Source organism: Anser cygnoides, chromosome 17 (genome assembly GCF_040182565.1).
Source record: "Anser cygnoides isolate HZ-2024a breed goose chromosome 17, Taihu_goose_T2T_genome, whole genome shotgun sequence".
In the NCBI taxonomy this organism is placed as follows: domain Eukaryota; kingdom Metazoa; phylum Chordata; class Aves; order Anseriformes; family Anatidae; genus Anser; species Anser cygnoides.
This window is the reverse complement of record NC_089889.1, coordinates 11,077,117-11,105,045: the sequence shown is the minus strand read 5'-3', so window position 1 is coordinate 11,105,045 and position 27,929 is coordinate 11,077,117. Positions and strand designations below refer to the sequence as shown.

The 27,929-nt window shown below is 41.9% G+C and overlaps 3 protein-coding genes across 13 annotated transcripts in view; 2 read left to right on the top strand and 1 right to left on the bottom strand.

Moving 5' to 3' along the window:
• SFI1 (SFI1 centrin binding protein) overlaps positions 1-5,190 on the top strand; it is a 34,285-nt gene extending 29,095 nt beyond the window's left edge. For 7 of the 8 annotated variants that reach the window (XM_048064090.2, XM_066978883.1, XM_066978880.1 and 4 more), the window contains one exon: positions 83-1,968. In XM_048064090.2, the coding sequence (XP_047920047.2) occupies positions 83-190 (108 nt within the window). In that variant the 3' untranslated portion in view covers positions 191-1,968. Of the gene's footprint in view, positions 1-82; positions 1,969-5,051 lie in introns of those variants that run through there. The other variant, XM_066978877.1, reaches the window with a different exon arrangement.
• Positions 455-27,835, bottom strand: PISD (phosphatidylserine decarboxylase). 4 transcript variants are annotated; one of them, XM_048064109.2, is made up of 8 exons: positions 27,721-27,835; positions 25,305-25,399; positions 19,826-20,001; positions 6,397-6,633; positions 6,113-6,251; positions 5,066-5,212; positions 3,537-3,697; positions 455-3,220 (listed from the first exon to the last, which is right to left on the bottom strand). In XM_048064109.2, the coding sequence occupies exons 1-8, from the start codon at positions 27,768-27,770 to the stop codon at positions 2,996-2,998; spliced, it is 1,230 nt and encodes a 409-aa protein (XP_047920066.2). In that variant the 5' UTR covers positions 27,771-27,835; the 3' UTR covers positions 455-2,995. The 4 variants fall into 4 exon arrangements, with proteins under 4 accessions (XP_047920066.2, XP_013029145.2, XP_013029141.2 ...); XM_013173691.3 differs by lacking the exons at positions 19,826-20,001; positions 25,305-25,399; positions 27,721-27,835 and adding exons at positions 8,671-8,836; positions 10,907-11,046; XM_013173687.3 differs by lacking the exons at positions 19,826-20,001; positions 25,305-25,399; positions 27,721-27,835 and adding exons at positions 8,671-8,836; positions 10,713-10,909.
• Positions 11,481-27,929, top strand: part of LOC106031329 (serotransferrin-2-like) — a 32,251-nt gene continuing 15,802 nt past the window's right edge. The window contains exons 1-3 of the mRNA XM_048064093.2: positions 11,481-11,619; positions 23,356-23,553; positions 26,084-26,158. The gene's annotated coding sequence lies outside the window, so the exon portion shown is untranslated. The remainder of the gene's footprint in view (positions 11,620-23,355; positions 23,554-26,083; positions 26,159-27,929) is intronic.

The following is a 27,929-nucleotide window of genomic DNA, read 5'->3' as shown; positions in this document are numbered from 1 at the left end:
ACAATAACATAAAGGCTTCCTCAGTCAAAGAGACTAAACAGTATCTTGTACAAACACCTTATGCAGTCTTCTTTACATCCAGTTGGAGGTGAGGATCAACACTCTCACCAAAGCACAACAAGAAGAGAGACATCACGTGCAGAACCTGGTTGCCCGCCTGCATGACATTCGGATTGCTCTGGATATGTAATTGACGTGAACCAATCTTCCAACTGATGGGTAGGAATGTCTTCAGTTCTTGCCCCTTTCATAGCAGGGGGGTATGGAAGAGATGTGTACATTCTCTTAGTCCATGTATGGTATTTTTATTTTATAAATTAACTTAAATACTCTTGCTTGTTTTATTTTGACCATAGGTGCTTAAAAAAAAAAAACACAAACAACTCAGGAGCTAAACATACCTCATGCTGCACTCACAATACCTAGTTTAGGTTACCCTGACATTTCAGAAAGATAAGCAACACAGATAAGACTCTTTATTTCAAAATGTTTGCAATTAAATGAGTTAATGTCATTAAGTCATACACTTTGACATACAAAAATACCGTGCTACTGATACAGTTGAAGAATTCAATGGATTCTCCATGCAGGAGAAATTCACAGCATTATCAGTACCCTCTATGAACTTTGCTTCCAGCTTCAGAGCAATTGCTGACCGCTGCACAAGTAATGTTTGTTAATCAGCTAGCTCTGCACAGTATTAAGACCTTCACAAAACCAGCTACTTGCATTGCTGAATCCTCTCCCACTTTTTAGACTTAGGTTACCAGATGTTTGCTTTAATACATCCTCCATTACTGAATAACAGTAACCTTCAGATCCTGCAGATGATGATGTGGAGTAGCAAGAAATTAAAGCTTAAAGTTGCTTTGGCTACATCGGGATGCCACAGGCCCCAGTGGAGAAGGGAGAAGAGATTATCTCTTCTCTCATCCACTGGAACTAAGTTGTTGTCTGCTATAAACATGTCTTTGAAGTTGAGGCTAGTCACAGTTCAATCCTCTGTGGCTGATATTTGCCTTAGTATTTCTTACTCTCGGTGGTTTAAAAGTGCACATTTCTAGAAACCTATATGTGGTAATGTACTGCTGCAGGAGTAAACTTGCTACTGCCAAGAAGTTTAACAAGATAGGTGGCGAACAGCCACTTCAAGCTTTCAAACTCCTCCCCATGTAAAGTGAGGAAACATTGACTCTCAGAGCCAAATGAATTTTCTCCTGCTTGTCACCTGAACAGCCACCATCATCTTAAGAGTCATGGCTGGACTACATTGCTACATACAGTTCATCATCCTTTCATTCCTGATGACAAGCTAAGCATACAGGACTTGGCAAACTGGACATTTGTACAATAAAATTATATTCTATTTTCTGCAGTGCATATAAAGAAGGTAAGTTTTTCTTAAAGAAGTCGTCACAGCAGATCAAAGCCTATCATCTCCTTGAAGTAGCAGAAAAAACACCCAAGGCTCAAGCAAGGAAGTAGTATGAGAAATCTTTCAGAGATCAGAAAGGCAAGTTTCATAAGCATGTCCACTCCCACAAGCGCTGGACAGCAATGTCAACTCAAAATGTTTGAGCGGCTGGACTTGAAACAGTTTATTTGCTAAAAATAATTGATACATTGCTTTAAAACACAGTTCTTCTTCTTTACTTTGGCACCAGTGTCAGGGCTTTTGGTGCCGTGCTCAAGAGATCCAAGGTGTTTTGTTAACTCTTCTTGACGTTAAGTTACAATGAGGCTCTGAGGTTTTGCTGTAGGATGAAACTCCAGCATAAAGCTTTCAGGCCCCAGAACATTCCTAGCAAATTTCGTCTGAGGGCAGAAGTCAGAGCAGGTGTGGCTTTTTATATTTTAGATAAGACAAAATAGGTGCCAGTGCATTATAGGATGGCCTAGTTGGCACCTGGGAGGCAACCTGGGATTGCTTCCAAGAGCTGTTGTTTTAATGTACTGTCAGTACATATGGCATTGCACTCCATATGATAAAAATTGGTCCTGAAGTATCTGAAACTGCCCTGTAAATAGAGGAACTATTCTTCAATAACTTAATGACAAAGCAACACTGAAGATACATAGCATCACATGAGAAACATCCTCTTTGTCTTCTAACCCTTAATTCAAGAGGTGAACTCTCTCTTAAATACAAACAAGATCTTTAAGGCCTGGAATAGCAAATTAAAAGCATGGATTAGGAATTGGACATATGGATCTGTCTGCTAATATTAAAAAAAATCCACGATGACCAGTTTCATTGTATGGAATGTAGACACAGTGGTTCCAGGTTTAAAATACAGTGCAAAGTCCATTTTTCAAGGGACGTTGTTAGGTAAAAGAATTAAAGTTGTCTAACATTACGAAATAAACTGGATGTATAACTTACTTTACTCATGCAGTCTGTGCATTCTGCTTAGTTTGGACTGTGAAGCCATAACAGTCCATTTAACTGGACTAGTTAATGGCTCTCCATGTATTTTATACAAGGACTTCAGAGAAGTGTTTTAGAATAAAGATGAGAATACATTTGTTACTCAAGGTCTGAAAAAGAAATACAGCAGATCTAAGGTATAAGGTCTGACTCAACTTCTTAATGTCCCTTTAAATAAACCTAATCTCTATTTCCACCCTTCCCCATTGCACCTGCATGGTCTAGGAAGGCTTAAAAGGGATTTTTAAGCTCTGTGAACATAGATATCCTGTGGCACATTGAGGGGGAGAACATTAAAGACTACAGGCACAGGGTAGGACAGAAACCTCCATAGTCAACATCTTTAAAGGCAGCTGTACCTGATACATACACGTTCATTCAATTCTCTTTCTGCATTCAGCAGCAATATGTAAATATAGGCCAAATACTCTCAAAGTTGAACATAGCAATGACATCTTCCATTTTCCTCACCCAGGTCCTGCTGAGTGATATACGCTTGTTAAGTGAAACTCGCTGTGATGTGATAAAAGTCCCCTTGTATATAAAACCTTCCTGCTGCGTGAGTTTCTATAGAGAGCCCAGGGCTTCTCCAAAGCGGATTTTCTGTCCAGCTTTGAGGTGGAATTTGAAGTCCTTAGGTGCCTCAAAGATGAGTACAATAGTAGAGCCTAGATTAAATTCCCCTAAATGTTCTCCTTTCCTCATGGGTATTCCCTCCTTGTTGTTGTTGGATACGAAGCTGAAGTCATTGTAGGAACCTTTTGAGTAACAGGGACTGTTGGTATGCAGGTCCTGTACAGAGAAGGAAGAAACTGTTAATTGAGGATTTCAGTACTCTATGTTCATCAGCACAACTGCAGACTCTGGGTATCCAGGCATTTTCAGTGCAGGACCTTACAGTTCAAGAAGTGCAAGAGTAATATTTTAAAAAAGTCTATACTGCAGGTGATTCCCTGAGAATCAGTCTTAAAACATATCATCACCATGGAACATCAATGGCTGTGAAACATTTTAATTTCAGGCTCACAAGATTATTATTATTTTTCCATTCTGCTTTACGAACCTCAAACATCAAAACCAGAAAGCTGTCTACTACTGTCTTACTCACCTGGTCAAAGTAGATGCGGATAGAGCCCACGTTTGTTGCTCCTACAGCCGTTAAAGAGAAAAAGCCATGTTTCCAGTCACCTGTAAGGACAACCCGTTCATTGTGGCAGAATAGTTCCTTGATCCAGCGAGCAACTCCAGGATTCACAGACATCAGAGAACCTGCAATAGCAAGAAAACATTCAAACTCAATTGTTTGTCTTGTAGCAGTACTGTAATGCTATCTGAATGGTATTTTCAGTATAACTGTAGCTGATCCAGTAAGCAATTCTGTCACGTATTTGTGGGAAGAGAAAAATTCAGGCATAGCAATTAAAAAACAAGGCTATAGTGAAAATAAAAGGGTTGCAGAAAGATCAACACTGCTCCGGAACGCCTCGTATTACTTTATATTTCTCCTAGCAGAGTCACAGGGAAACCAAAGACCATTCTCTTCCTTCACTGTAGGGCTCGAATGCAATCTGGAGCACTACTGACAATTTTCCCTATTAGGGAAAAAAGGGTTTAAATTTTCATAACCAGAAATTGTTCTTTTCAGGCTGACCTGTTCCCTCTGCTCCCTGGCTTTCACTTATTCCCTTCTACAGCTTCCACTTTGACTGATTCCAAACAGTGAAGGCCTGCCTTTAAAGTAAGGAACGAAAGCTGCACTTAAGAGTCCCTTTCAAAGTATCTGCCGCTGTTGAGGCTTATTCCAGCATCAGGCATACCTACTCCTCTGTTACCAAAAGGAAGTGCAGGGACTCACTATCTGATGTTATTCCTCTACCAAAGATCCAGCCAACTTCACCTCAGTTTCATCTATTAATTCACAAATGATGACTACTGTTAATTGTCATCTGATAAAGAGAGATCAGGGTCAGAACCTTAAGAACGAGTCTCTAATCTCAGCCCTAATAGACAGAATTGAAAGAAGCCTTCAAGTAACCACTTAAGATACATCTAACATGTCACATTAAAGGTTACAGGCTACTAAAAGGAAGCTAAATGACTTCTTACAGCTTAGGAATGTGTTTTCACTGGTTAACTATCCAGTGCCTGAGAGCAGGCCCTTCCAGTTCTCTTTGGTAAATGCATAAAAGTAGTTACTAAAACTGTAGAAGAAAGCCTATTAGCTAGCTAGAGCTGACCAGGAAATACTAATAACATCAATCAGATGAAAAATAAAAGTTATTACAGGAAGAACTTCAAAGCTCAGGAATAGAGATCATATTAAAGTCTACTGTTTGCCCTGACTTGCAGAACTATATTTCAGATGCAAACTGAACATTTTTTTTTCTGGGAACAAGTCAGGTCAGCCTCCACTGACCATTATTTGAAGGAATTAGGACAGCCTGAATAGAATATTACTTCTTTCACCATTCACATGTGACTTGTTCTGGTAAACTATATTACCTATTCATAAACACATATGACAAATCACTATGCTCCCATTATCCATCAGGTACAAGTGTTCCGCTAGCAGGTCTCATTCAGCAGTGGCTTACAGCATTGCTTCCATCCATTTGTTTTCTAGGAACAGAAACCAACCTGGAAAATGACGTCGGTGTGACACTCTCCAGTCAGTGGGCGAGTGGAAGCAGTGGTAGTCCCCTGGTGCAAGGTAGATTACACAATGATAGAGCTCATTTCCCTCCTTTGTGACTAGCTGTTGCTGAAAGGAGTTACCAGGTGAGGCTGCAAAGAAACCACGGAAAGAACGGGGTTAAAGATACTCTATGGCCATTATTTACCATAGCTGAGCACTCTACATTAGAAACTGTGCTAATAACAGAGGACTAAATGCAGTCTACATACTTCAGTAAGACTAGAAAAAGATACCCTTAAGCCCAGGAATCCATTATTTCAAAGTATTCTTTTCCCTTTATAAATAAGGGAAGCCTGTACTGTTTCAATCATTTTGGATATTCATTTGGTTTGGAGTTTACTTTTCCCTAAATACAGGGCATCAGAAACTGAAATCCAGTTAACACCAAACTTTTCTTAAAGCCACCCTTTTGAGAACAGAATTTGTGAAAAGGTATAGGTTTATAAAACAAAGTAGTTGCTTTTGTGCTCATGTTGAAAATAACTGTTTGCAGAACCTGGTCTTCCTAGTCCCCCCTCCAGTTTAGCAAATATGTTGCTCTCATCAAAACTCAAAGCCTTCAGCCTTGCTCAAGGTGCAGCAGAAGCGGTGACAACACAAGTCAACAGAGTATAGTGCTCGTGCACAAAACTTGTTACAGAGCAGCTTGTACGATCTTTGCTAACCAGGTGCTCAGGCACATTTCAGTCTATCATGAGGAAACCTGTAGCATTGTTACAGTGGCAGACCTTGGAATCAGTTGTAATTGTTAATATAACCACATAGAATTAACTAAGCAATCTAACTGGATGAATCAGAACAAAACAGACAGTATAACGCTACCGATGCACAAACAGAACTGTAACAGTGACGTTTATCCCCAAATAGAACAAAAATGAGAACTGCTTTTGTTCAAGGAAATGTGAGAGGAAAAAAAAAAGTATTTTTTCTTGATCTCTGAGAACACTGTAATGGACAGAGCAGAACAGGTGCAACTGATCAAAACTTACCCTCACTAAAATGCAAGTCCTCTGTGCTGATGCGAGGTCCCAAGAAAGATTCCAGTGAATAAGTAACCCCTTTTACTTGCTCCACTTCACAGTTCTTTACTTGTCCAAAGTTAAGGATCTTTCCGTCAGAGGGACTAATCTACAGAAAAGAAGAAAAAAATGAAATGGATTAGGAATTCATGCATTCCTCATCCTTCCATGCATCAGAGCAGGCAGACATGTTTCTTTGGTGGAAGCAGGGAAGCTGGTAGCGTAGTGTTAAGCCTTCATTTCCCTTTACTCACCACACTGTGCAAACAGCAGACTGGCCGTGCTTGTGGTTTCAGCTTCCTGCGAAAGAATTCACTGAGGTTTCTATAGTGATGCAGATCTTCAACAGCTGCCTCCTTCATGTTTACTCCAAATGTCCAAATGTACAGGCTGTAAACAGGCTTCCGAAGCCATGTAGGCAGCTCCACCTGGTTCAGGCGACCCCATGCTCGTGAGAGCAGTCGAGTTGGTACCGATTTGTACAGAGCAACCTGAAGAAAGAATTAACACGATGTCCTTCAGTTCTTCCCATTGATGGTTTTCTCTCACTTCTTCACATAAAATGAAAAGGATCAAGCTGTTCTGCTAAACACTACCTTAGCACACGTGAAGTAGCTTTTAAGTCAGCAAAAAATCAACATCGCACTTATATCCTCACTCCCTGCGCTGTGATGAGAGCAAATAAGGGATAAGATTAAATTTACTATAACCTTATATTGAAGCCAGAAGCTTCTGATTCAAATTACTGGAAACTGCCCAATGTGAGGCTTACAGAAAAATACATGTGCTAGTAGAATACTTATCAGAAGAGCATAACATTACCAATATTCCTCTGTGAACCACCAAATGAAAACTGACTGAAAAATAATTTCTCAGTATTTGATAACACAATTCTCAGATACATCTACTAATGAAGGTATTTTCTACATCCCGGTATCTCTAATGATACTTGTATAATTGAAGAAACATACCCAACCCGTGTGTATGCACCTAACCTGGTATAAATTTTTGCCAGCCTTACTGATTCTTTTGCAACAATGGGAGTTGCTAATTGCAAGAATAAAGTTTATTCCTGCAAAAATATGTTTACCTTTGGACTTACATCAAAGCATATGTTTTAGTAATAAGAATAAACAAATGAAACAATGTTGGTAAGAGGTATACATAATACTGATGTAATTGGACAGATGACAGCCTTTTCCTGTTGGTAATTCCAGCAGGTAGCATTTCTGAGGTCTGTGGTACTTAGTATCAGCCCAAAACCTTGCACGATCATGTGGGAGGTAGCAGTGGAACTGAACCTTCTGAGACCAGTTTTGAATAAGTAGTAATCTGCTGAATCTAGTACAATCTTTCAAACAGTGCAACTCAGCTACATTTAACTTCCAAATTCTTTTATATATATATATATATATATGTGTGTGTGTGTGTGTGTGTGTGTGTATAAAAGTGTTTGTCTTTTTTCCTTAGCAAGGCTCATCATTTATTCTCAGTGTTAATCTTATCCTTTATTGTTAGGTCTTGCAGAATATAGCCATAAACACAAACAAGCGCATGCTGGCTGAAAGATTGTCTATCCTAACAAACACAGTGAATTAAGATTTTACTCAGAAATCACCATCCTGCATTAAAATACAGTGATATTTCAGGAAGAAATGATCAACCTAATCTTAATTCAGATAAAAACTTCTAAATCAACAGTGCCTTTGGTTATATAATCTGAAGTACTGAAGAAAAAATGCTTTGCCATTTTATTTGACGTGCCTCATACAGTGTTAATTTCTAAAATCAGTTTTGCACAGTTTTCCACAAACACTGAGAATATACAGGTACAATTGTAATGTCACAAAAATTGTCAGTATTTCATAGTAAACCTCCTCTTGAAAAGCATCTGGTTTTCAAGTTGGCGGGATCAAACAGAACAGCTATTTAAAGGAAATAATCTTGAGAACTGTGATTCTGTTACAGTTTTCAATCAAAATGTTAATGTGGTTGTTGCATTCTGCAATCACATGATAGTTAAAGAGAATATCCACTTGCACAATTTCCTACACACTACTCAACAGTGTCAGAGCGGAGATTTGCATTAATCTATTATGTGGACAGCCTGGATTGAATGCTCAAAGAACTTGAGGAACAAACCCTCTCTTTACAAAAGAGGCAAGAGACCGTTTCAGTGTGGCCAGGAAAGGGAACTGGACAAGCGGTTTGGTCTGTCTTATCGTAGCCCTGACACTTTGAGGTGACTGAATAAACTAAAATTTTTCTGTCATTTTTTCAGGGTAAACCATGGCCATTACAGGACAAAAATTTTCCACTACCGAAAAATCACTTGTCTGTGAAGCAATTAGTCACAACAATTATAAACAGTAAAAACTAAAGCGAAACGTGAATTGCACCTCTCTGCTTTCATGCTAGTGATCATCAGCCTGTTCTATATTAAATATCTTTCTACCCAGCTGCTGCCAGCTCCTTTCAGTATCATACAGCTAACATACATGAAGCAGAAGAGATCTGCTCACACTTACCCTGCTCACAGGCCTCCATCCCACTCTGGTCAAGGGCTTAAGAGCACCGAAAGGCAGAAGGTAATAGAGAATAGTCAGAGGCCAAGAACGGAGTTTCAGAGCAGGCCTAGACATACAGCTTAGCTGGCCCAACCTTCGCCTCAGGGCCAGCTGGGGAAATTGCAACCTGAAAGATTACATACACAACGTAAGAGGGTCAGCCATCTCAGCCTCAGAACTGCCAGCTTCTGATAGCTGGGGATGATTTAATCCTGCTCATCCTTCAGTAAAGATCAATTCTGCAAGTCCTTACTCCTTTATTTTGGCAAGTTCTTCCCCTTCCTAAAATAGAAAACCGGCTTACCTCAAAAACAAACCCAACCAACAGTATCCTTCATCCAACTAACAACACAACATGATAGTTTACAATACAAATAACAGCATAGATTCTTCTTCCAAATGTCGGAAGATTACACAGAAAATGTTGCTTCTGACTGTTCTGGTTCTTGGATAGTCAAAGCGGACAGCAAACAGTACCCTGAAGGCCAGGACTCTTGTGATGCTGGGACATTAAATTCCAGAAGTTTATGGATGAGCAACATTAAGGAACGAGCAGATACTCTGATTAAAGAAGTCCTTGAAAATCTAAGAAATTGACGTCCCTTGGAGGGTTCGTTGTGTTGAAGGCATCTTGACTAGATTGTATCTTAGGTTGTATTTTGTAACACAAAAAATACTGGAGTCAAATTTACATGGACCTGTTGGCCATTAACTGACTTGAGGAAACAAGCACTTACTTGGGAAACAACAGGAGTGGCACTCCTGTGTTAATTAATACAATGCTTAAACAACTGATTCCAAAAGACGTCTTTCCAGGTCTTAAATCTTTTACTGGGTACCCTTGGTGCTGAACACAGAACATGTGGAACAAAGCTGATATTGCTAGTGCTGCAAGATTATCTAGTCTCTGTAGCCCAATCATTCCTTTGCCTCATTACAAAAAAAAAAAAAAAAAAAAAAAAAAATCATCGGTGCAGTTGGTTATGTGGATGTCCTGACTGAAAGCAAACTCATTTTGTACTAATGGCTGTAGGCAGTATTTGAACTTGTAACTCTCCAAGGGAAAAAAAAAGCTGCTTCTCTTATTAGCAGAGGTAATTGTGTGTCTCAGTTCAGATCCTTGTAGGAGATCTGCATGAGAGGCTCTCCAGGACCCCACTGCCTACCTGAGGGCAAAATATTCAAGTCTTCCGGGAAACTAAAAGGGAAATTTTCTTGCCAACATGTTCTTTTCAAAATTTGGATCAGAATTAAAAAACACACAGCCAGGTACAACTGTCACCACTTTGGGATACAAGATGGTGCTTTTGGCTCAGGGATTCTCTCTGCAGCAAATACAACTTTTTTCTCCCAAAAAAATTAATACGTAAAAACCAAAGAATTACCTATGCATCGCAATGCAAGAAGGAAAAAAAAAAAACACCACCTAAGGAGATGAAGTGCTGTCTCAGCAGAGGTAAAGCCGGCTTTCTCAGCAGGAGGTGGGGCTGACTCAACATGGGAATAGGAAGGGGCACTTCATGTTCTTCCTCCCGTCCTCACCACCCGTGAGCCCGCGGTCTGCTCGAGGGCTGGCAGGGCCAGACCCCGGTTGCCAGCACCACGCCGAGGTACCGCTCCCCCTGCCGCTGTTCTCCCCCCCTTCACTGCAGTCGCTCGTGGACCAATCCCGGCAGAGCTGCATCCCGGCAGCTCGCTCCAGAGCCCTCAGGCTTCGCGCTGCCTTGGCCTGGTTTCAGAGCAGTCCCTTCGCTATTTTTTCTATTCTCCTAGTGATGGAGAATAGGCTAAAGCAAAGAAAAAGAACCCCTCCTCGTTCCCCTTGTCATATAACAGCATGCCCTTCTCTGCCACTTCAACGCATAAGGAGCTTTATAGTAATTAGGCCAAACAAAAGCTTTGCAGATGGCTGTCGCTCCATTGCCCAGAAACCCTCCCGTCCTCCCTCCCTCGTTTCTCCCTTCAGTCACCATTCTCGCAAAGTGGAAAACACTGAACAGTACCTGAAACGAGTTCTCCTATTTGGTGTACCACCGGCAGAGCCAGCCAGGCCTGGACTGTCCAGTTGTGAGTGCTGGTCCCTGGCACAGCTGCTGCTGCCACCGTTCCCTGAACGCAGCCTCCGGACATGAATTTTAACTTTGCGGAGGTTGTAGCACGAGGGCGGAGGGTTAGATAAAGCTTTATAGCATCTCACCATTTCCCTGTATGCAGATCTGGTCCCTGCAGGGTGTTTGACTGACACATCGCCAAGGTGATGGTTGGTTGCAAGGCTCAGTCTTTTTTTCCTCTACCTCTCCTTTCTTTGCTTGCTCCGGCACAGGAGGGAGGACACGACGTCACAGTTTCTAATTCCCCCGCTGGTCTCTCTCTGGATTCCCCCTCTGTTTCCCACTTGAATCTCTGCTACGAGGCTTGCAGCTATTGCAAACAAACAGGCATTGTGTCATATTTCAACATCCCACTACACAGATGACTCTGCACAAGACAAAAACAAGCTCTCCGTATAAGCAGTCCTTGCTTCTCCCTAGTCCTGGTCGCCATCGAAACTCAGTTCTCCAAAGAACTCCCTGCAGTCTCAGGCTGCTGAGCACTGATGCCCCAGTCAGACGAGCAGCCAGCCGGCCTCACGCAGCTAACCCCAGAGCCAGTCTGAATCTGAGGCTGGGAGGAGGAGAGGGGCGGAGAAGAGGAGGAGATAATTCCCAGCTTCGATTCTGCAGTGCAGCAGCTGCAGCTTAGGCAGTTCCAGACTACTGGACACCAAAAATCCTTTCCTGCTCTTAATGTCCAGCTTGGGAAGCAAACAGAGAGGAAAGGAACATCTTTCCATTTCACAAACTCTTGCCAGACACCAACATCCATCTCCTGGAACCTCTTCCCATCTCAAAAGACTCACTTAGGGAACAGGTAAAGGACATTCTTCTAATAATACACATATACTTAGTGAATTAAATAAGCCAGCTCTAGGGCCAGTTTGTGAATGAGTTATAAAAGAGGCGTTAACATGTCTTTTATGTGTACTGTCACAGTTTTTACATCCGGTAGAACTAAAATGCAAAACGTGTGTAAAGGAAGTTCTTTTGTTGCTGTTGTTGTTTGTTTTGTTTTTTAAAGACAAAGGACTACAGTATTTCTATCTCAGCATTCTGAACAAGCAGAGAAGTTTCCCTCTTTGACCCTGCAGACTGCATCTCAAACCTATCTGTATCTCCTCTTGTCTGGATTTGGACTGTTAAAGCAGATTGAAACAGGACCCCAGTTTAGAAAGGGGAAGTGAGCTAGCTATGTCTCACCTCAAGATTAAACCAAATACCCAGAATAGTTTAGAGGCTAACTCTGTAGTGGCTATCCATTTCTCTTTTTTTTTTTTCTCCTGTTAAAGGCTGGGTTTAAAAAAGAAATATATAAACATTGTTATATCCTTCTTTCCAAAGTTTTCTAAACACAGTGAAAGCTGTATGCCGTATAGAGTAGATCAAAATGAACACTGATGCTCTAATATAAGGGAAAGGGATATATTTTATTAGGGATAAGGCAGGAGGAATGGGAGGGACAGCATGAAAATCTAGAAATAACTAGCTAAAGGCTTCCCACCCAGGCCTTGAAAGGAAAATATTCCAGCAAGAATCATGTATTATGATTGGCCTTCAACTCTGAATATTACAGATATTCCCAAGAAACACCTCTGAAATGCCTGTATGAAAGTATTTTTTTTCAAAAATAAAACAGTTACATCACATCCTAAATCACAGGAAGTTCCAAAACCTGTGTTTATTTTGTTGTTCAAGCTGAATTTTAACAACTGCATTTATAAAAAAAAAACAACAACAGTTAATTGAAAGATGGCAAATTTAAGATCAGTTGAAAGTACTCAAAAACATACTCCTTCCTCCCCAAGCCCTGCATCAGCTTTTTTGTTTTCATTTTGAAAATACTATTCAATCTTTCTCTGGCTGGCACCAGAAAAACACCTACGCTCAAAAAAAAAAAAAAAAAGCCGTATGTACAGTAAAACGATGCAAGCTGTTACCCAAAATCCAATCAAAATTCAAAGAAAGGCAACAAGGAGCACAGGGAATTATTTCTCTTGATTTGCCAGGAATGTTGGGAATAACAAAATAAATTTTGAACAGAAAAAAAGGAAAAATCAAAAACGTTTTTTCAAAAGGCACTTCATCAGATCAGATGAAAATCATTTTCATACGGAGCATGAATCTTAGCAAAACCGTGAAGCAAGATACTTTGTTTGGCACTGGTGAGGCCAGGCAGGCGCAGGCAGATGGCTCCTTGTCTGAGCAGCTTGTGTGTCCTGGCTGCGCCCTGCTCCCCCATTCCACCTCCCCCTTAACTGCCTCTTTCACCTGTGCACGGCTTTGCAGAAGGCCAACAGCACAAAAACCACCTTACCTACATTGTATACCTTTCTCTCAAGGATTAGGGAGGTAAATCCATGACCTCTTTCAGCAGAAGTTCAGTTTCATCCTCCCAAATGCTTTCAAGGAATTATATTCTAGATTGAGCAAGCCTGATTCTGTGATACCGTGGAACAAGTTACGTATCTCTTCTGCTCCCTAAAAATGAACGGACATTGAAATGTTCTCCTGCCCAATGCAATGGGGACTAGCACCCTTCAGTTCAAATCAAAAAAATCCAAAACAGTGTGGTTGAAGAGATTCCTCTCCAGGACGGGGCAAATATTGGCATTATAAGTTTTTTTTCATCCACTTATTCAAAAAGCTCAGTTCAGATGAGTATGACAACTTACGTTTCTCTTACGTTCTGTTCTACTGACCTCATTACATGCACCAAGATGCAAATCTGTGAGTCCTGCTTAACTGCTGACTTACATGGCAAGTTGCCATTCCTACTGTGGCTGCCTCAGCAGCAATTAATATTCCTCCGGTGTGAGGAGGCTGAAAGTGAAAAATCCACCCTGAGTTTACCTGTTTTCCATGGGGAAAGGCACAAGAACTGGTGGAGGAACTCGCAGAGTAGCTTCAAAACGGCTGGACTTCGTGAGATCCAGGCAATGCCAAAAACCTGTGTTACTAGCTTGGAAAAGAATCTTAGGATTGCTGGTTTCTAGGAGCCTGGACATCTGTGCCAAACTCTCTCACCTGCCTAAACTTATCCAGAATGCATCTTAAGTAAATAAAAGAAGCGGTGACCATGAGGTACAAATCCCTGGAGAATTATTATCTAATAGTGAACTGCTAATCTGCCAGCTATGCAACACCATTCTGCTCTGTCAGCTCAAATAAGCATCAAATCTAGTGACCCCGTTTAATTACTTGTCTTCTCATTACTGCCTCAAGCCTTACCCTCAAGTTTTTATAAACAGCAAGCAAAGGCAGTTGCAAGGAAGACTAATATACAACTGTACTTCAAACCTGCGGTCTCAGTTTTAAATCCTAAGCATGAATCATTAGGCTTGGAATGCACCCGTCGGAGGGCTCGAGCCCTCTGGTCACACTTTCTACATTTGGTAACAGAATTGCCATTTAAAAAATGCACTGGGGACATCCCACCAAGTTTGCTGCAAAGCCACTCCCAGCGCTGCATTCTGCCTAACTGCCAGCAAAAACAAGGTCTTGCTGTCAAGGGAGAGGTACGCAGTGACACAGCACGGTTTGTTAACGGTTCCACTCCTTCCTCAGCAGTCTAATTTCAGACACAGCTCCCAGCCGCTTCTCCGGAGTCAGCCCGGCGAGAGGAGTGCAAGGTGCTGCACACCCAGCCGGGAGCTGCTGAACTCGGTGCCTGTGACACAGCTGCCTGCTTTCCTGCTGCCGGGGGAGCCCAGGAGCAGGCTTCGAGCTCGCCACAGCCACGTGATTTTTGAGTAGTGCGCTCACTTCTTCCAGCTTGGCTGGGGATGAGTTGGCCAAGCGTGCCGTGCTCCGTGGAGGTGCTGGGTAACGAGATGCACCCTGCTCTGCTTTACCCATCTTTACCCGCTTCTGAAATTCTCGGCTTTTAAAAATGCAGAAAGGCTTTCCAATATTTCTTAATTTATTAAGAAAAACCTTTTGATTGTTTTTACAAATTTTTTACACTGCAGTTTTAGTTACATCCTATAAATAGGAGGGGAAAAGAGCGGTATATTAAGCTATAAGGTAGGCTTGGTTTTTGCTGTTGTTATTCTGAACTTAAATCCATGCAAAAAAAACCTGTTAAATAGTCTCAAAGAGCTCTTCTCTGAAACAGGAAAAAAGCGGTATTTACTTTTGCAGCGAGATGAAAAACCACAGAAGCACAAAACCTGACACAGCCGGGCCCCCTGCCGCCCGTTTCCTCGGGGACGTTTCGCACCCCGCGTCCCGAAGCCCCCCGGAGCCACCCCGGCCCCGGCCCCACCTGCCGCCGAGACTCTGCCCTCCGAGCCGGCTCCAGCCGGCCGCCTTTGTCCCTCCCCGCCTCCGGGCTTACTCACGAAGGACTCCTGACTCGGCAACGCCGCCCCCGAAACCTCCGTACCGCCGAGCGGCTGCCCTGCGCCCCCCGGAGCCCGCAGCCCTGCCCCGCGGCCGGCAGCGGCAGCAGCACCTCCGGGCCGAGCCGGCTCTCCTCCTCCCGGCCCCTCCGCCCTCCCGAGGCAGCTCCCGGACACGCGAACAAAGCCGGCCCCGGGCTAGCGGCTCTCCCGGCCGGCTCCTACCTACCTCCCGGCTCGGCACGGCTCAGCACGGCTCGGCTCGGCGCTCCCCGCCTTAAGGAAGCGGCACGGCCCCGCCTCGCCCCCAGCCAGTGGCGCGCCGAAGCGGCCGCCTTCCCGCAGCCCCGGGAGGAGGAGGAGCCAGGGCAGGAGAAACGAAGAGGAAGAGAAACCGGAGGGGCCCGGAACGCGGCCACAACGTCGTCTGACCTCCCCGGGACAAGGCACGGGTCCCGGCCCCGCACGCTTTCCTCCTTGGGGCCGCCCCTGAAGCCAACACGCGGTTTCAGGAAGGTGCACTGCAGCCTCAAAGCACTCCTGAAACACTCATGACTAGTCCCGTAATCCCAGCAGGATGCTCAGGAAGCCGTCTGAGACCAGGCAGGCACGGATTCAAAAATCCGTCCCACCGGTTGCATAGAAAAACATAATTTTACTCAGCTAAGTTTTCCAGAGAGCAGAGAAAAAAAACACACATCACCACACCCTCCTCATTCTGATGTTGAAATATCGCCCCCCTTTCACATTTCTGACCATCTTCATCATGACCATGTGGCAGCTCTACAAGAAATACTTGGTAATCACATGTTTTCTCAAATACAATTTAAAACATCAGAACATGGGAAGAATGAAGAATAAGAAAACAATTCACCACCCATTGTGTTTCACTCTTCCAAAACAGAAGAAGTTGGATACAAAAAAGAAAAAGGCTTTTTTCCATTATTAGTTCTTTCCTGAACTGGATACACACCTCTCAACTTCACCCTGAATGTCTCCTCTGGGCCAAGAAAAGCGCTTTCTGTGTTGTACTGCCAAAACATCATCCTGTATCCCGTTACACAAATACCAGGAATTTCTAACATCAATAGGAAAAAGTGGGTTCTTACCTTCGAGAATCAAGATGTTAGATCTATACTCAAGCACTTCTCCACTGTATCAAGCCATTTTTAATGTGTGTATTATCTGTCATCTGACTTACCAGATGTCAATAAGGGAACCGAGCTGTAAAAGGTTCACGGTGTTTTTTCCTCATGCTGTCAGAGACCCTTACACAAACCCAGTATTTTATGTCACTTTATGAGACCAGAACAAACTATGGAAACAAGGGACAGCTACAGGAAATTCATCTTTCCAGAAAGAAACTCTGGTCACTCTGTTCATCCTAACTCACTCTTTGGCCAAGGTTTTCCTGAATAATTCAGCCACCCTATAGCAACACTGCCTAGGGGAAAAGATGCAAGAGGCCTTAGTTAGCATATGTATGGCATGCTATGCATGGAGATCCCGGCCAGGAAATGTTCTGTCACAGCAAGGATTTGAAGCAATAAGCTTCAATCTATCTGATAAATAGATACCTGTCTCCCTCCAAGCCCTCTGCTTTACCTCATCTAATTAAATGAAAGCTGATCCTCACTGGTATTCACAGTAAGAGACACACTAAGGCGTTAATCAGCTCAAGCTATTAGCAACATAATGTCTCTAAGAAAATTATGGGAAGAAAAGGTCTGTGCTGAAGAAACAACCGTTCTATTTTTCCCTGTGGAAAAACTGAAGAGATGCTTGGTTTAAACAAATTTATTTTTTATACTCTTTTATTAAGTTAGAAGAAACAAAACCGTATAAGAATATACTCTTTAATTCAATCAGAAACTATACACACTTCCGTAGTGATATCTGCTGTGTATGTGTGCAACGGGGAGACATTCCCTGCCTGCGTAACATGATGATAATTACCTATTTCACATCTGTCTTTTGCTCAGAAGCAAGGGAATCTGCCTTACACGCAGAGTGTCAGGTGGAAGGTGGTGTATTCTCCCATCAACGCAAGGTTGGTACGGGTGAACTGAATGTCCACAGCAGCAAGGGAACGTGCAGCAATTTCTTGTTCTGTACCACTTTCAAAGCCCTGTCAATCACACTTGGTCTCTTTTTACCTATGCAAAGGCTCATGCCTCTGCTCTAAAAACAAGACAATGCCCCTCTTTTCCCCACTCCTAAGTGTGCTTCTGCGGATGCAATAATGGAAAAAGAAGAATAATGGAAAGTGATAGCTCAGCAAAAAAGACCCTTCCACTTTCCAATAAAGAAGAACAATGCAGCTCCTATTTTTCTTGAATCCTTCATTGTTTAGAATACTTCTTTCAATGTCTGAACAGTTTCTTTTTCCTCTTAACTGTCAAGCTTCCTTTCCCTCCCACAGAAGCAGGCAGCAAAACCTAAGCATATAACGAATGACCAGAAAAATTTGTTAGTGTCTCCCACTAGTATCTGCTGCATTTGGAGCCCTTACTGGTTTGAAACGTTTTGTGTGATTTCTTTGTAGCCTCTTCATCAAAAGCAATACTTGCAGCTTCACCAAATAACCACCAGTAATAACAAACCAGCACAGCAGCATAATGAAATAAAGCAAATTTAATAAAGGACATTTTAAAAAAATATCATTCATACTTTTAGGTGTAAAATTGAATTTGTTTTCAAGTATCACAACTGAATTGACAGTGCCTTTTTAAAAAGTACTTCATGGACACTTAGCAATTTCTCCTTTAATCAAAACATAAAACCTGTTTGAGACACACTTCAGCAGGACAAGAATATACAGAAGACAGATTTACAGACAAATTCCTTGGGAACTATGAGCCTAAGCTGTTAGCACCTGGCCTGTCTGGATCATATCTGATTTGGGTCACTAGCGAAAATGAATTTAAGAATTCCAGCCTTGTCCCCTAAAGGCACGTGGCCAAAAGCACTCACAGACTTGCAGCGTGCTTAGGAATGCAAAGAAAGGGGATGCTAAAGGTCACACTGAAGCATCTCCTACACAATCCTACAGTCCTAGAATTTTTAACTCCTTGACTTCAAAAACAGCACTGACACACTCACCTCACTTTTTGGAATACCACATGTACTTTAAACTCTGCCTAACACTGTGTTAATACAATATCTCCTTAATAGTTTGATGGAGATACAGCAGTTACATCAAGTTATGAAATATTTCTTACTTCAATGCTGCAGTGGCTATTTGACCTATGAATCAGATATGCACACTGCAATTCCACAAAAATTTCTAAACTCCTTGGAATCCAGAAAAAGGTAAAAAATTCCTCAGGATCAGCAAGTGTCATTATACATCTAGGTGTTACCTAAGGAAAAAAAGGTCTTGCTACATATTCACAAAGAAAACAGGTAGATTTTTAATTAAGTATTAATTCAGTCTCAGCTTTCTTGTAAAGTAAATATGGCACAAAGGCACATAGGAAGTTAGCAAAGTGCCAAAAGTAGCACAGATTGAGCAGTCAGTGAGAAGATTAAAAAACCCCACGAATACAGCACACGCTGTACCCTTAGCTAAAACTACTAGGACATACTCAGCACTAAATGTTTTTTGAATCCTATTATGTGTAATTTCAGTCTTGTCGATTTTGATTTCTGCATTTAATTCTGTAAATTATAAAATGTGTGTAATTTGCTACCTTGCAATTCAAGGTGGGAAAAGTGAGACACTGCACTGCACAGAGCCAACAGCTCCTGCAGAGTTGCTGCAGATGCATGCCTGATGCTCTCTCAGGAGTGCAGGTGGGCAGTAGGTTGAAGACCAGTCTGCAACATGCCGTGGCAGTGAGAAAGGCCAACAGCATATAGCAGCAGAAGCCAAGGGAAGGTCATTCCCTTTTACTTTGTGTGTGTTAAACCACATCTGGAATACTGTATCCAGTTTTCTTAGAATTAAAAAAGATGCTGATAGACTTGAGCATGTCCAGTAAAGGCCACCAGGACGGTCAGAGGGTTGCAGCGCACGGCTTGTGAGGACAGGTTAAGGACTTTCTCAGCCTGGAGAAGGCTTAGGAGGGACCTAGCAGCAGCCTTCCAACATCTAAGAAAAGTTTACTGAGAAGACGGAACCGGCTCTTTACTAAGGGAGATGGAGAGACGAGAGCTATAAATTGACACAGGGAAGGTTCCAACTGGATATAAGGAAAATATTTTTTATTATGAGGATACTTAAGCATTGGAACAGGCTGCCCAAAGAGGCTGGGGAATCTCTGTCCCTGGAAATGTTCAAGACCCAAGTGGACAAAGCCATGAGTAATCTGCTCTGAATTCAGCATCAGCCCCACTTTTAGCAGGAGGTTAGACTACTTGACTTCCATTCTGAATGATTCAGTACTTACCAAGCTTTTTTTTTTTCCCCAAAATACATAATACAATCACCTGATTAACTACCTCCTGTAATTCTGATTCGAGGTGTTTAAAAAGCACTGGCCATACTAAAGGATGGAGGAGATGCCAGCAGTTCCCATTATTATATCGACTGTAGCACAAATGATATCTATTTAATTGACAGAAACTTTAATTCCATGAAATGCATCAACCACAGAGAACAAACTACATGTTTCCTTGTTGGAAAGAGAGAAAGAGCTTTGCATCAAACATAAGAAACAATTGTGACAAGTCTCTTACCTCCCACTCGCTTGCAAGCTTCACAGGCAGCTCTATGCCCTTCTTCTCTAGCTGTTCCAACTTGTAATCCTCGTATTTTCTGTATCCTGCATATCCCCCACCTGTAGCCACCAAAACATGGAAGGGGCGCAGGCGGAAGGCTTGTCCTACCGGAGCAGTATGAAACTTCTTCCTGTCTGTAACAAAGAAAAGCAGACTTTAAGGAAAGAGAACAATTACACTGTTTAAAAAGCAAACAAAGCTAACGTGCAGCAAGGGACATCAGCTCAGATGATGTAAATGTCATCAGATATCTATGACACAAAGTATAAACAGTCCTAAGCACTTCAGTTACTGCACCTTACCAAGTTACTGACACTCAGCTGATTAGCACTAACTGGTCATCAGTGTTTTTAACTTCTTCCCCTCTCTCCCTGCATCTCTCCAACATTCTTCCCAAAAAGTATATCAAATGAGCTGCCTGAAAGCGCCAGGAGCCAGGATTCAGTTCTCGTGACTTCGCTTCTGGATTTCTATGAAACTTCCCAACTATGAGATTTTCTGTGTTGTTACCATATAGAAAAATCAGTGACTGGGGAACAACATGTAGCACTGTAGAGCCTCTTGCTTCTCAGTCATTACAGCTTTCATTATAGATAGCCGCACGATTCAGGAATTCCCCAGCTGGAATAGGGAAGGAAATGACCACCTGCTTTAGTGTAGGTTTGGTAAACAGGATAACAGGCACATTTCTGCTGTAATACATGGAAAAAGTGACATCTAGTATTACATCTATTCCGAGGTTATTACCGAGAACTATCAAGCTTCTCTTGCATAACCCAAGCCTTACGCCGCTGTGTGAGACATGTAGGCTGCACAGTCACTAAGCAACAGAGCCATCACAGGAGGGGGAAAGCATTTCCCTTCCCAAATCCTTACAGTCCTCCAGGCATAATGGGCTAAGTAAGTTCTCCTGTCCTGAGCTAAGCAAATTCTCCTGTCAGTATTAGTCTGAAGGTTCCCAGCAATAAGCACAAGTCACTGCCAGGCAGAGAAAATGCTGCCCAAAGGAATTCATTCTCAGGCATCAATTGGTGTCATTTCCACAACAATCCTTAACCTGGATGAGCAGGAAGCAAAAACAATGGACTATATCTTGTTCCATCCTTGTCAGGCTTAGGGCTTGACTCTGAAAGAACAAATTAACAACTAAAAAATAATAATAAATGATCAGTAACACCAGCTCTATTTCTAGGCATGCATAGACACAAAGCAAGGATCAGGTGCATTCATCTGTTTTTCAGCTATGATGCTGCAAGAACATGCCCAATAGAAGTAATTCTTTATCATATTTTGTTTTACCAAAATATTTTTGCTCACTTTTTTCAAACAATATTTTAAATCACGTATGTAGGAATTATATGTCTGAAAATACATCATAATATGAAAACAGCTTTATTCTTACTGAAAAAAATATATATGCATATATTTGAAAAACAAAACAAGTAAGCAACTACAGTTAGTTAGATTCTAGAAAACACTCTGTCCTAAAGAAAATGCTCAATAAAGGACATGGATCAGGTAGAGCACCTAAGTAAAAGTCTTTCTTCATAGACATTTAAGTTTGCAAAGACTACAACCTTTCAACTTTGGTCTGCCTAGACAGCTGCAGCACCATTTCAACAGAAATATCTGTACAAAGACCAATGATGCTCTTTAGCCCTAAAGCCTTTAATTGCCTTCCCACCACATCTTGGGTTCTAAGTAGGCAAAGCTGCTCAGCAATTTCACCACAGCTAGCAAATAGCAAAACCCCTTGGCGGGAGCAGCTTTTTCTGGTTTGTATCCGGAGGCTGTTTCCACTTCAAGAGCCTCCACTGACAGACCTATGTGAACATTCCTCTTCCTCTGCGAGACACCACTTCGTGTTTCACAAGCCGCAGCAAACAATCTACTTTGCTGATGAAATATTTGAAGAGCTGTTTGTTCCCATCTCCACCATTAATAAAAAGTGCTTCCATGATTGCTATCCAAATCATCAGCATTGGCAGAGACATTCAACATGCCATTGTTAAACTTATTTTTTTCCCCCCGACAAAATAAAATTCCCTACCTTTCACATATAAATGAAATTCACACAAGTTCACAAATTCCAAGACAAAAAGATTCGTTGCTGATTCTGACAACAATACCATATTCAAGCAGTTGGTGCTGTTTAGAGGTTTCAGCTGAACATCATGTTCTCTAACAGTACCAGCATCGCAGCAGCTATCTGGCAAGCAGCAAGAGAACGTGAGGAAAGCTCATGTCTTGGCAAATCAGCCAACAGAAACAAGTCCAGGACAGGAGGAAAAAGTTTAGGACTTAACATACCATTAACTTACCTTTCCATGCTTCAAACCATCCCTAAGTCTGAACTCCTTTCAGATAAGACTAACCTGTTTTAGATTTCTTTTTACCATTGAGTATATTCAGCAAACCAGAATAAAAAGAAAGTATAAGGTTCCTTCTATGGAATGAATAAAGACTCATTTCCTCAGAAACATTAAAAACCACAGAATGATAAAGCAAACTGCATAATCAGAGGCACGTTCTAGTCTACACTGTCAGATGCAATGATATAAATACTGTTTTGTTACAACTAAGAATTTCTTCTAGGAAAAGATACAACTCCTTCACTGAGGCTATTATAAGGGGTAGAAATAAAGAAGAGTTATCTTCTCTTCCTAATGACATCATTTGCAAGGCACCTAGTTTTAAATCCAAATCAGAATCTGAAATATGTATGGATTAGAAAATGGTTTGCTAAAAAGTTAATTTCTTCCAAAAAAATAAAAATTAACTTCAAAAGACCCTTTCTTTCATGTGAGCAACAATTTTGCATTATGCATTTCAGCTTTTTTTTTTTTTCCTGCAAGGTCTAACGTGGATTTCTAGACAACAAAAAGCTGTCATTTCTATTAAGCTGTGTAAGCACATTTTTCAATAATGAAGTAGCTATAAATGATAAAACGGACAAAGGGTTTGGACAGGCAAGTTAAAGAAGTGGCTATAGAAAACGGGATCAATACCTGAGCTGACAAGGAAACAAAACCTGAAGATTATATGCAATTGTTACGTTACCATGACAACACACAGTTTACAAATTGTTGGTAAAAAAAAAAATCAGCATTTGCTCTTCACAGCCTTGTCCAGCTAGAGTAATTCCAAGCATAAGCATCTCATTTTAATCAGGCTTTAAACATTTAATGTAATCCTACTTCAATTTCCTGATTTATTAAAATTACAAGTACAGATATAAATGTAAAAGGATATTTAGGCCTTTTCTTTCTTCCATGCCCGTTAAACTGCTGGAGTCTGATTTCCACAGGCATCTCAAGGTGCATTACACCACAAAGAGGGTAACACAACTGAACAGCTTTCAGCAAATTCCCACCTGGTACGTGCTGGTACTTTCTTATTAACCATTACAGATTAAGCTTGATGCCTCCCTTCAAAGTTGGTCACTTCATGGTCTAACATTATTTCTCTGCATTTCATGTTGCTAACAGATGCTGTTTTAGCTGTCAAGCTCATTTCTTGACTATGTTGCAAAGATCCCTCAGCCAGCATCTACGCAGATGCCTTCGCATCCCCTTCTGACACCACCCCGTAAGAGATGGACACAGTGCCTGGCCTGGCACTCCGCTGTGCGGTCCTGCTAGAAACACTCAACAGCAACAAAACACTTGGAAATGTTGCAGGACATGGTAAGCAATTAAACTGATGTTAAAAAGTTTCTAAATGAGGGTGATTGATACAACGTAGGTATGTAAAGTACAGGAAATACTGGCTCCTACTAAATACTGATACTACTAAAGCTTTTTTTAAAAAAATATATACAAATGCTGTACTACCATGAATCTCTCTGTTAAATTGTACTGTGTCTCTTAAAAACACATTTTTCAGCTGTAGACTCCTCAGAAAACTAAGTAATCTGCAGAAGGTAATTAAGAAAAATAAACCTGTGGTCAATTGGTTTTAATTTGCTATGATCATCTTCACTAGGAAAATTTTAGATGTTCAGAAAAGTTTTAAAACTGCAGGTAATGAGGTTCCATCGTATATGCTCTTCCTCAGAGACCTCCTTCCTCTAGCAGGTTATCAGCATTGCTCTAAGCACTCAGATCACGGGCTGATTATATCTGGGTTACAAAATATTCTACTTCCCTCCAGGTGTTGAAACTAGCGAGTATAGGGAAGCATGAAAGCACTCATTTTCCATACAGATGACATGATGAAGCCAAGAAATTGACACCAATGTTACATGATTAACCTCAAGTTTACTATATGTTAAGAGCTGTACAAAAATGCCTAAAAGGGAAAAATTGCTTCATTAGTGCTCCAATGTGAAAATAATACAATAAAGATGAATTTTTTGAAATTTGAATTTTATTTACACACAAAGAGGAATCTGATGAAGGATGCAGAGCTGCCTGACTATTGCAATGCTTGCATGTGTTAATTAAATAGCAAACTTGGCAAAAAACATTACCAAGGAAGACAACAGAAACAGATCCCGATATAAATTTATATTTATACATTTCCCTTCGGAAAAAAGGGGGGGGAGGGAAGCTGCCATTCACTTTAACATCTTTGCTTCTCTTCTGCTAGCCCTGTTAGACAGGTTTCTTCAGAAGTGATAGGTGCAATGAAAAGGATGAGTGCTAAAGTATCAAAGAAGCTTAAAAAAGGCAAATACACTAAAAAAGGGGATACACTAAAAGAGACCGTTAGCGCAGCTGGTGTCACAATGACAAGGCAATTTCTCGATAAAAAACACACACAGGAATGACGCAGTATAAGAATGGACAAAGATAATGAGGGGAAAAAATAAAACAACAGAAAATACACAGTTACATGGCTATTAAGCTCCAACATCGGTATTCCTAATTTGGGGGCTGACATTCCTCCAAATTCCAGTTTTAGCCAAGCACTGCTCTGGATAATGACAGCACCTAAACCGCTGCCTAAATCTGCTTCTCTGCAAGGTTCTTCATATCTATAAAATCACTGTGGAACAGATGGCACTTCTTTAGAAGGGAGAAGCTTTCAACCACGGCTAAGGAATATTTGTCTAAAATATTCCTCTTTGTTAAAGCAAATGATTTCTGTATTTTTTTTTTTATTATATTGTTACAACATTTGCTACCCAAGTATTCCAAAATAGTTGAGAAACAATGAATAATCTCTCATAAAGAAATCTTATGGAATAGATAAACATCCTTCTTTTACTGCCTGTAAAACAAACCACCAAAAGATATAAAGCACCGTTTGCAAGCATGTGTCTATGGAAAGTTGGTGAATCAAGTAACTCTCTGACTCTGGACTTGCATCTGCTTAAAGCAGACTCCATCTGCTTTAACCTCAAGAACTTCATACTCATTATTATGTGAGCAGAATTTGCCTGATCCTGAGTAATCCCGTTTTTAACACTGGGTTAGATAAAGGATGCACTTACCACTGAAAAATGTCCTAGAAGGTGGCTGCTTCCACAGGACTCGAGTTCTAATGCACAGGTTCTCATGTATAAGGAAGTTACAGCTAGTCAGCAAACTGTAAAACAACACACAAGAAACAGTTGCTTAAGTACAGATGTTTTACAATGCAAACGTAAACAGAGTATTCAGAAGCTGAACAACGAAGAGGGAAAAACTCTCAAGTATTATAAAATTGCTACCAAATCCTATTCCCTCCTTCAGGAGAACATCCTCATCTCCATGAGAAATCCAACTGCTTCTGCGGATACCTCATTGTTTAGTGCTGCATCTACTTGATTCTTCTTATTCCTATATTTCCATTTTTTCCTATCAGAACACTGACATGTATTTTTAACTAAATTCTATCATAATGGTGATGTTCTTCTGAGTACTGTGTTTGCTGATCTTAGCAATAGCGCTTCTTGGGCAACTGGTTATGGTGTCGTGTACCATATCTTGGGCTGTTTGGAGTTCTAATATATTTGATAGTGACTACAACCTGGGTCTTTAAAAGAGCAAGCTAATATTGTCTAATGTCATCTTTTATGTACCATCCTGGCCTACATGATCAACAATCTATTTGTTATTTAAAAAAAAAAAAAGACTAAAATTGGTGGGAGCTACTCCTCTCTAGATCTGCTTCCAGTCTAATATAAACCAATATTATCCAACAGCATGCAAACGACTACTTTAAGCTCAATAAATGACTTGTGTTTTGCTGGAGAAAACAAGAATGTTTAAAACATTTGTCTATTTGCAGGGAAGGTACACAGCACAAGCATCAACATCATCTTCTGCAACAATAAGGCTAAGAAGTATTTAACTCCATCCAAAGGTAATACTTATAATGGATGAAGGTGAGTTCAGTCACGCTGATCAAACTACACTCTGCTTGTAAAAGTATTGGTGAAATTTTGGAATAATCCCAAGTGCTAAACGATCTCACTATATCTCCACTGGCCTGCTACACAGGTGTCATTTAGGAACTTACAAATGAACAGCAACTATTTTAAGAGACAATCGTAAATTGGGTTCATGCATCTCCTTCCTCACCATGATGGTGAGGAAAGGGAGAACACAGAAGAGTTATGGATTCTGAGAAGTAATTTAGATTATTAGACAAACTGGTATAGCTGGAAAAGTAAAGTGACTGCCAGGCACTCATTCCCGAGATGCAAATGTGACAACTGGGATGTCTTCATTTGGCACTCAGACCTTTCATCTGCTCTTGATCAGAAACATGCTGAGTAAAGAATTACTTCATTAGCTTAAAAGCTACTGCATCATTAGGATGATTCAGTTCCAGGAAGTGATTATAATTCTCCCAGATTTTTAAGAATGAATTTCAGATGGCTACTGAGTCACCTACAGACTTTCTCTCTTCAGTTATGAAAAGAGTTATAAATAGTATATTTGTTGTCCAGAAGTCACGTAAGGATAGTAGTGGGCACTTGCTAGCAATGTTTTAGTGTGCTCGTCAAGGATAACTAGCTATAATTTTCAATTTTCCCTATAACGCAATGTTAGTAGTATTTCACTCTATGCTGCAGCTTCTTAAAACCATTACTTTAACCCAAATACAACAGCACAGTCCTTCCCGAAACACAGATTCCTGTAACCAGGTGCCAAACGTGCCACATGGTTGCATCATCACCCAGGACATTATTTCCTTACAAACCCAGAGGCGTCCCATGCTGCTGCAGAACCTGTATGTTTTACACAGCAACGTGATGCAACTTGAACAGGAATAACAAAGTCACCTAATGTAGACTACACTAATTTGCTGTAATACAGGGCCTGCTCTACAGCATATTTTGACACATGGAAGAGAAGGAGTGGTTGCCTGTCAGCAAGCTAGGAGCCTGCGGGCTGCAAATAATGGATTCACAAAACTACACAAAGCTAATCCAGGTGGCACCAGACTTAAATTCACCAGAAAGCTTGTAGAACGCTAAAAAGCAGGGTATAAAAATATGAAAACCAGCTCCAGCCTGCAACACCGGTGTGTCCCGAGACGTGCTGACAGCTCGGGGCCGGGCACCCCGGGCTCAGGGCAGGGGCTCTCCCCGGGGCCGGTTTCGGTGCCCGGCAGGAGGCCAGGGCATGGAGGCAGGGGAGCGGAGGCTGTCGGGGGAAGGCCAGCCAAGGAGTCTGCAAGCCGAGAGCTCCGAAACCAGGACGCACGGGCGCGCAGCTCCGTTCTGCTCCTGCCAAGCCTGCCTCCTCCTCTTCCTCCTCCTCGGCAGCCCGGAGCCCCCTCGCACCGGCGGGGCAACGGTAGCGAACGGGCAGCCCCCTCCCGTTCACGCCCCCAGCGTCCCGGCTGCCAGCAGCTGCCGCTGCCTCAGCTTCACCTCCGGCCCCTCTGCGCCGCGCCGTGCCGTGCCGTGCCCGTACCTGCTCCGCTGCAGCGCGGCCGCGCCGCGCCGTACCAAGGCCGCCGCCATCTTCTCGCGCCGCCGCCGCGTCCTCTGCGGCGTCCCGGGCGGGAGGGAGGGGGAGAGGGAGAGAGGGAGGGAAGGAGGCGGGAGGGGCGGGGCTGAGGGGAGAGCGGCGGCGTGAGGGGAGCGGGCCCTGCCCTGAGGGGGTGGCGGGGGCGGGTGTAC

Excerpts from the sequence above, each read along its gene's own strand:
- PISD (XM_013173687.3), bottom strand. The coding sequence starts at position 10,909 with ATGGTGAGATGCTATAAAGCTTTATCTAACCCTCCGCCCTCGTGCTAC. Across the intron at positions 6,252-6,396 it reads TCTGCTGTTTGCACAGTGTG|ATTAGTCCCTCTGACGGAAA; the intron begins GTGAGTAAAGGG and ends TCTTTTCTGTAG. Across the intron at positions 3,698-5,065 it reads ACACCGACGTCATTTTCCAG|GTTCTCTGATGTCTGTGAAT; the intron begins GTTGGTTTCTGT and ends TTGCTATTGCAG.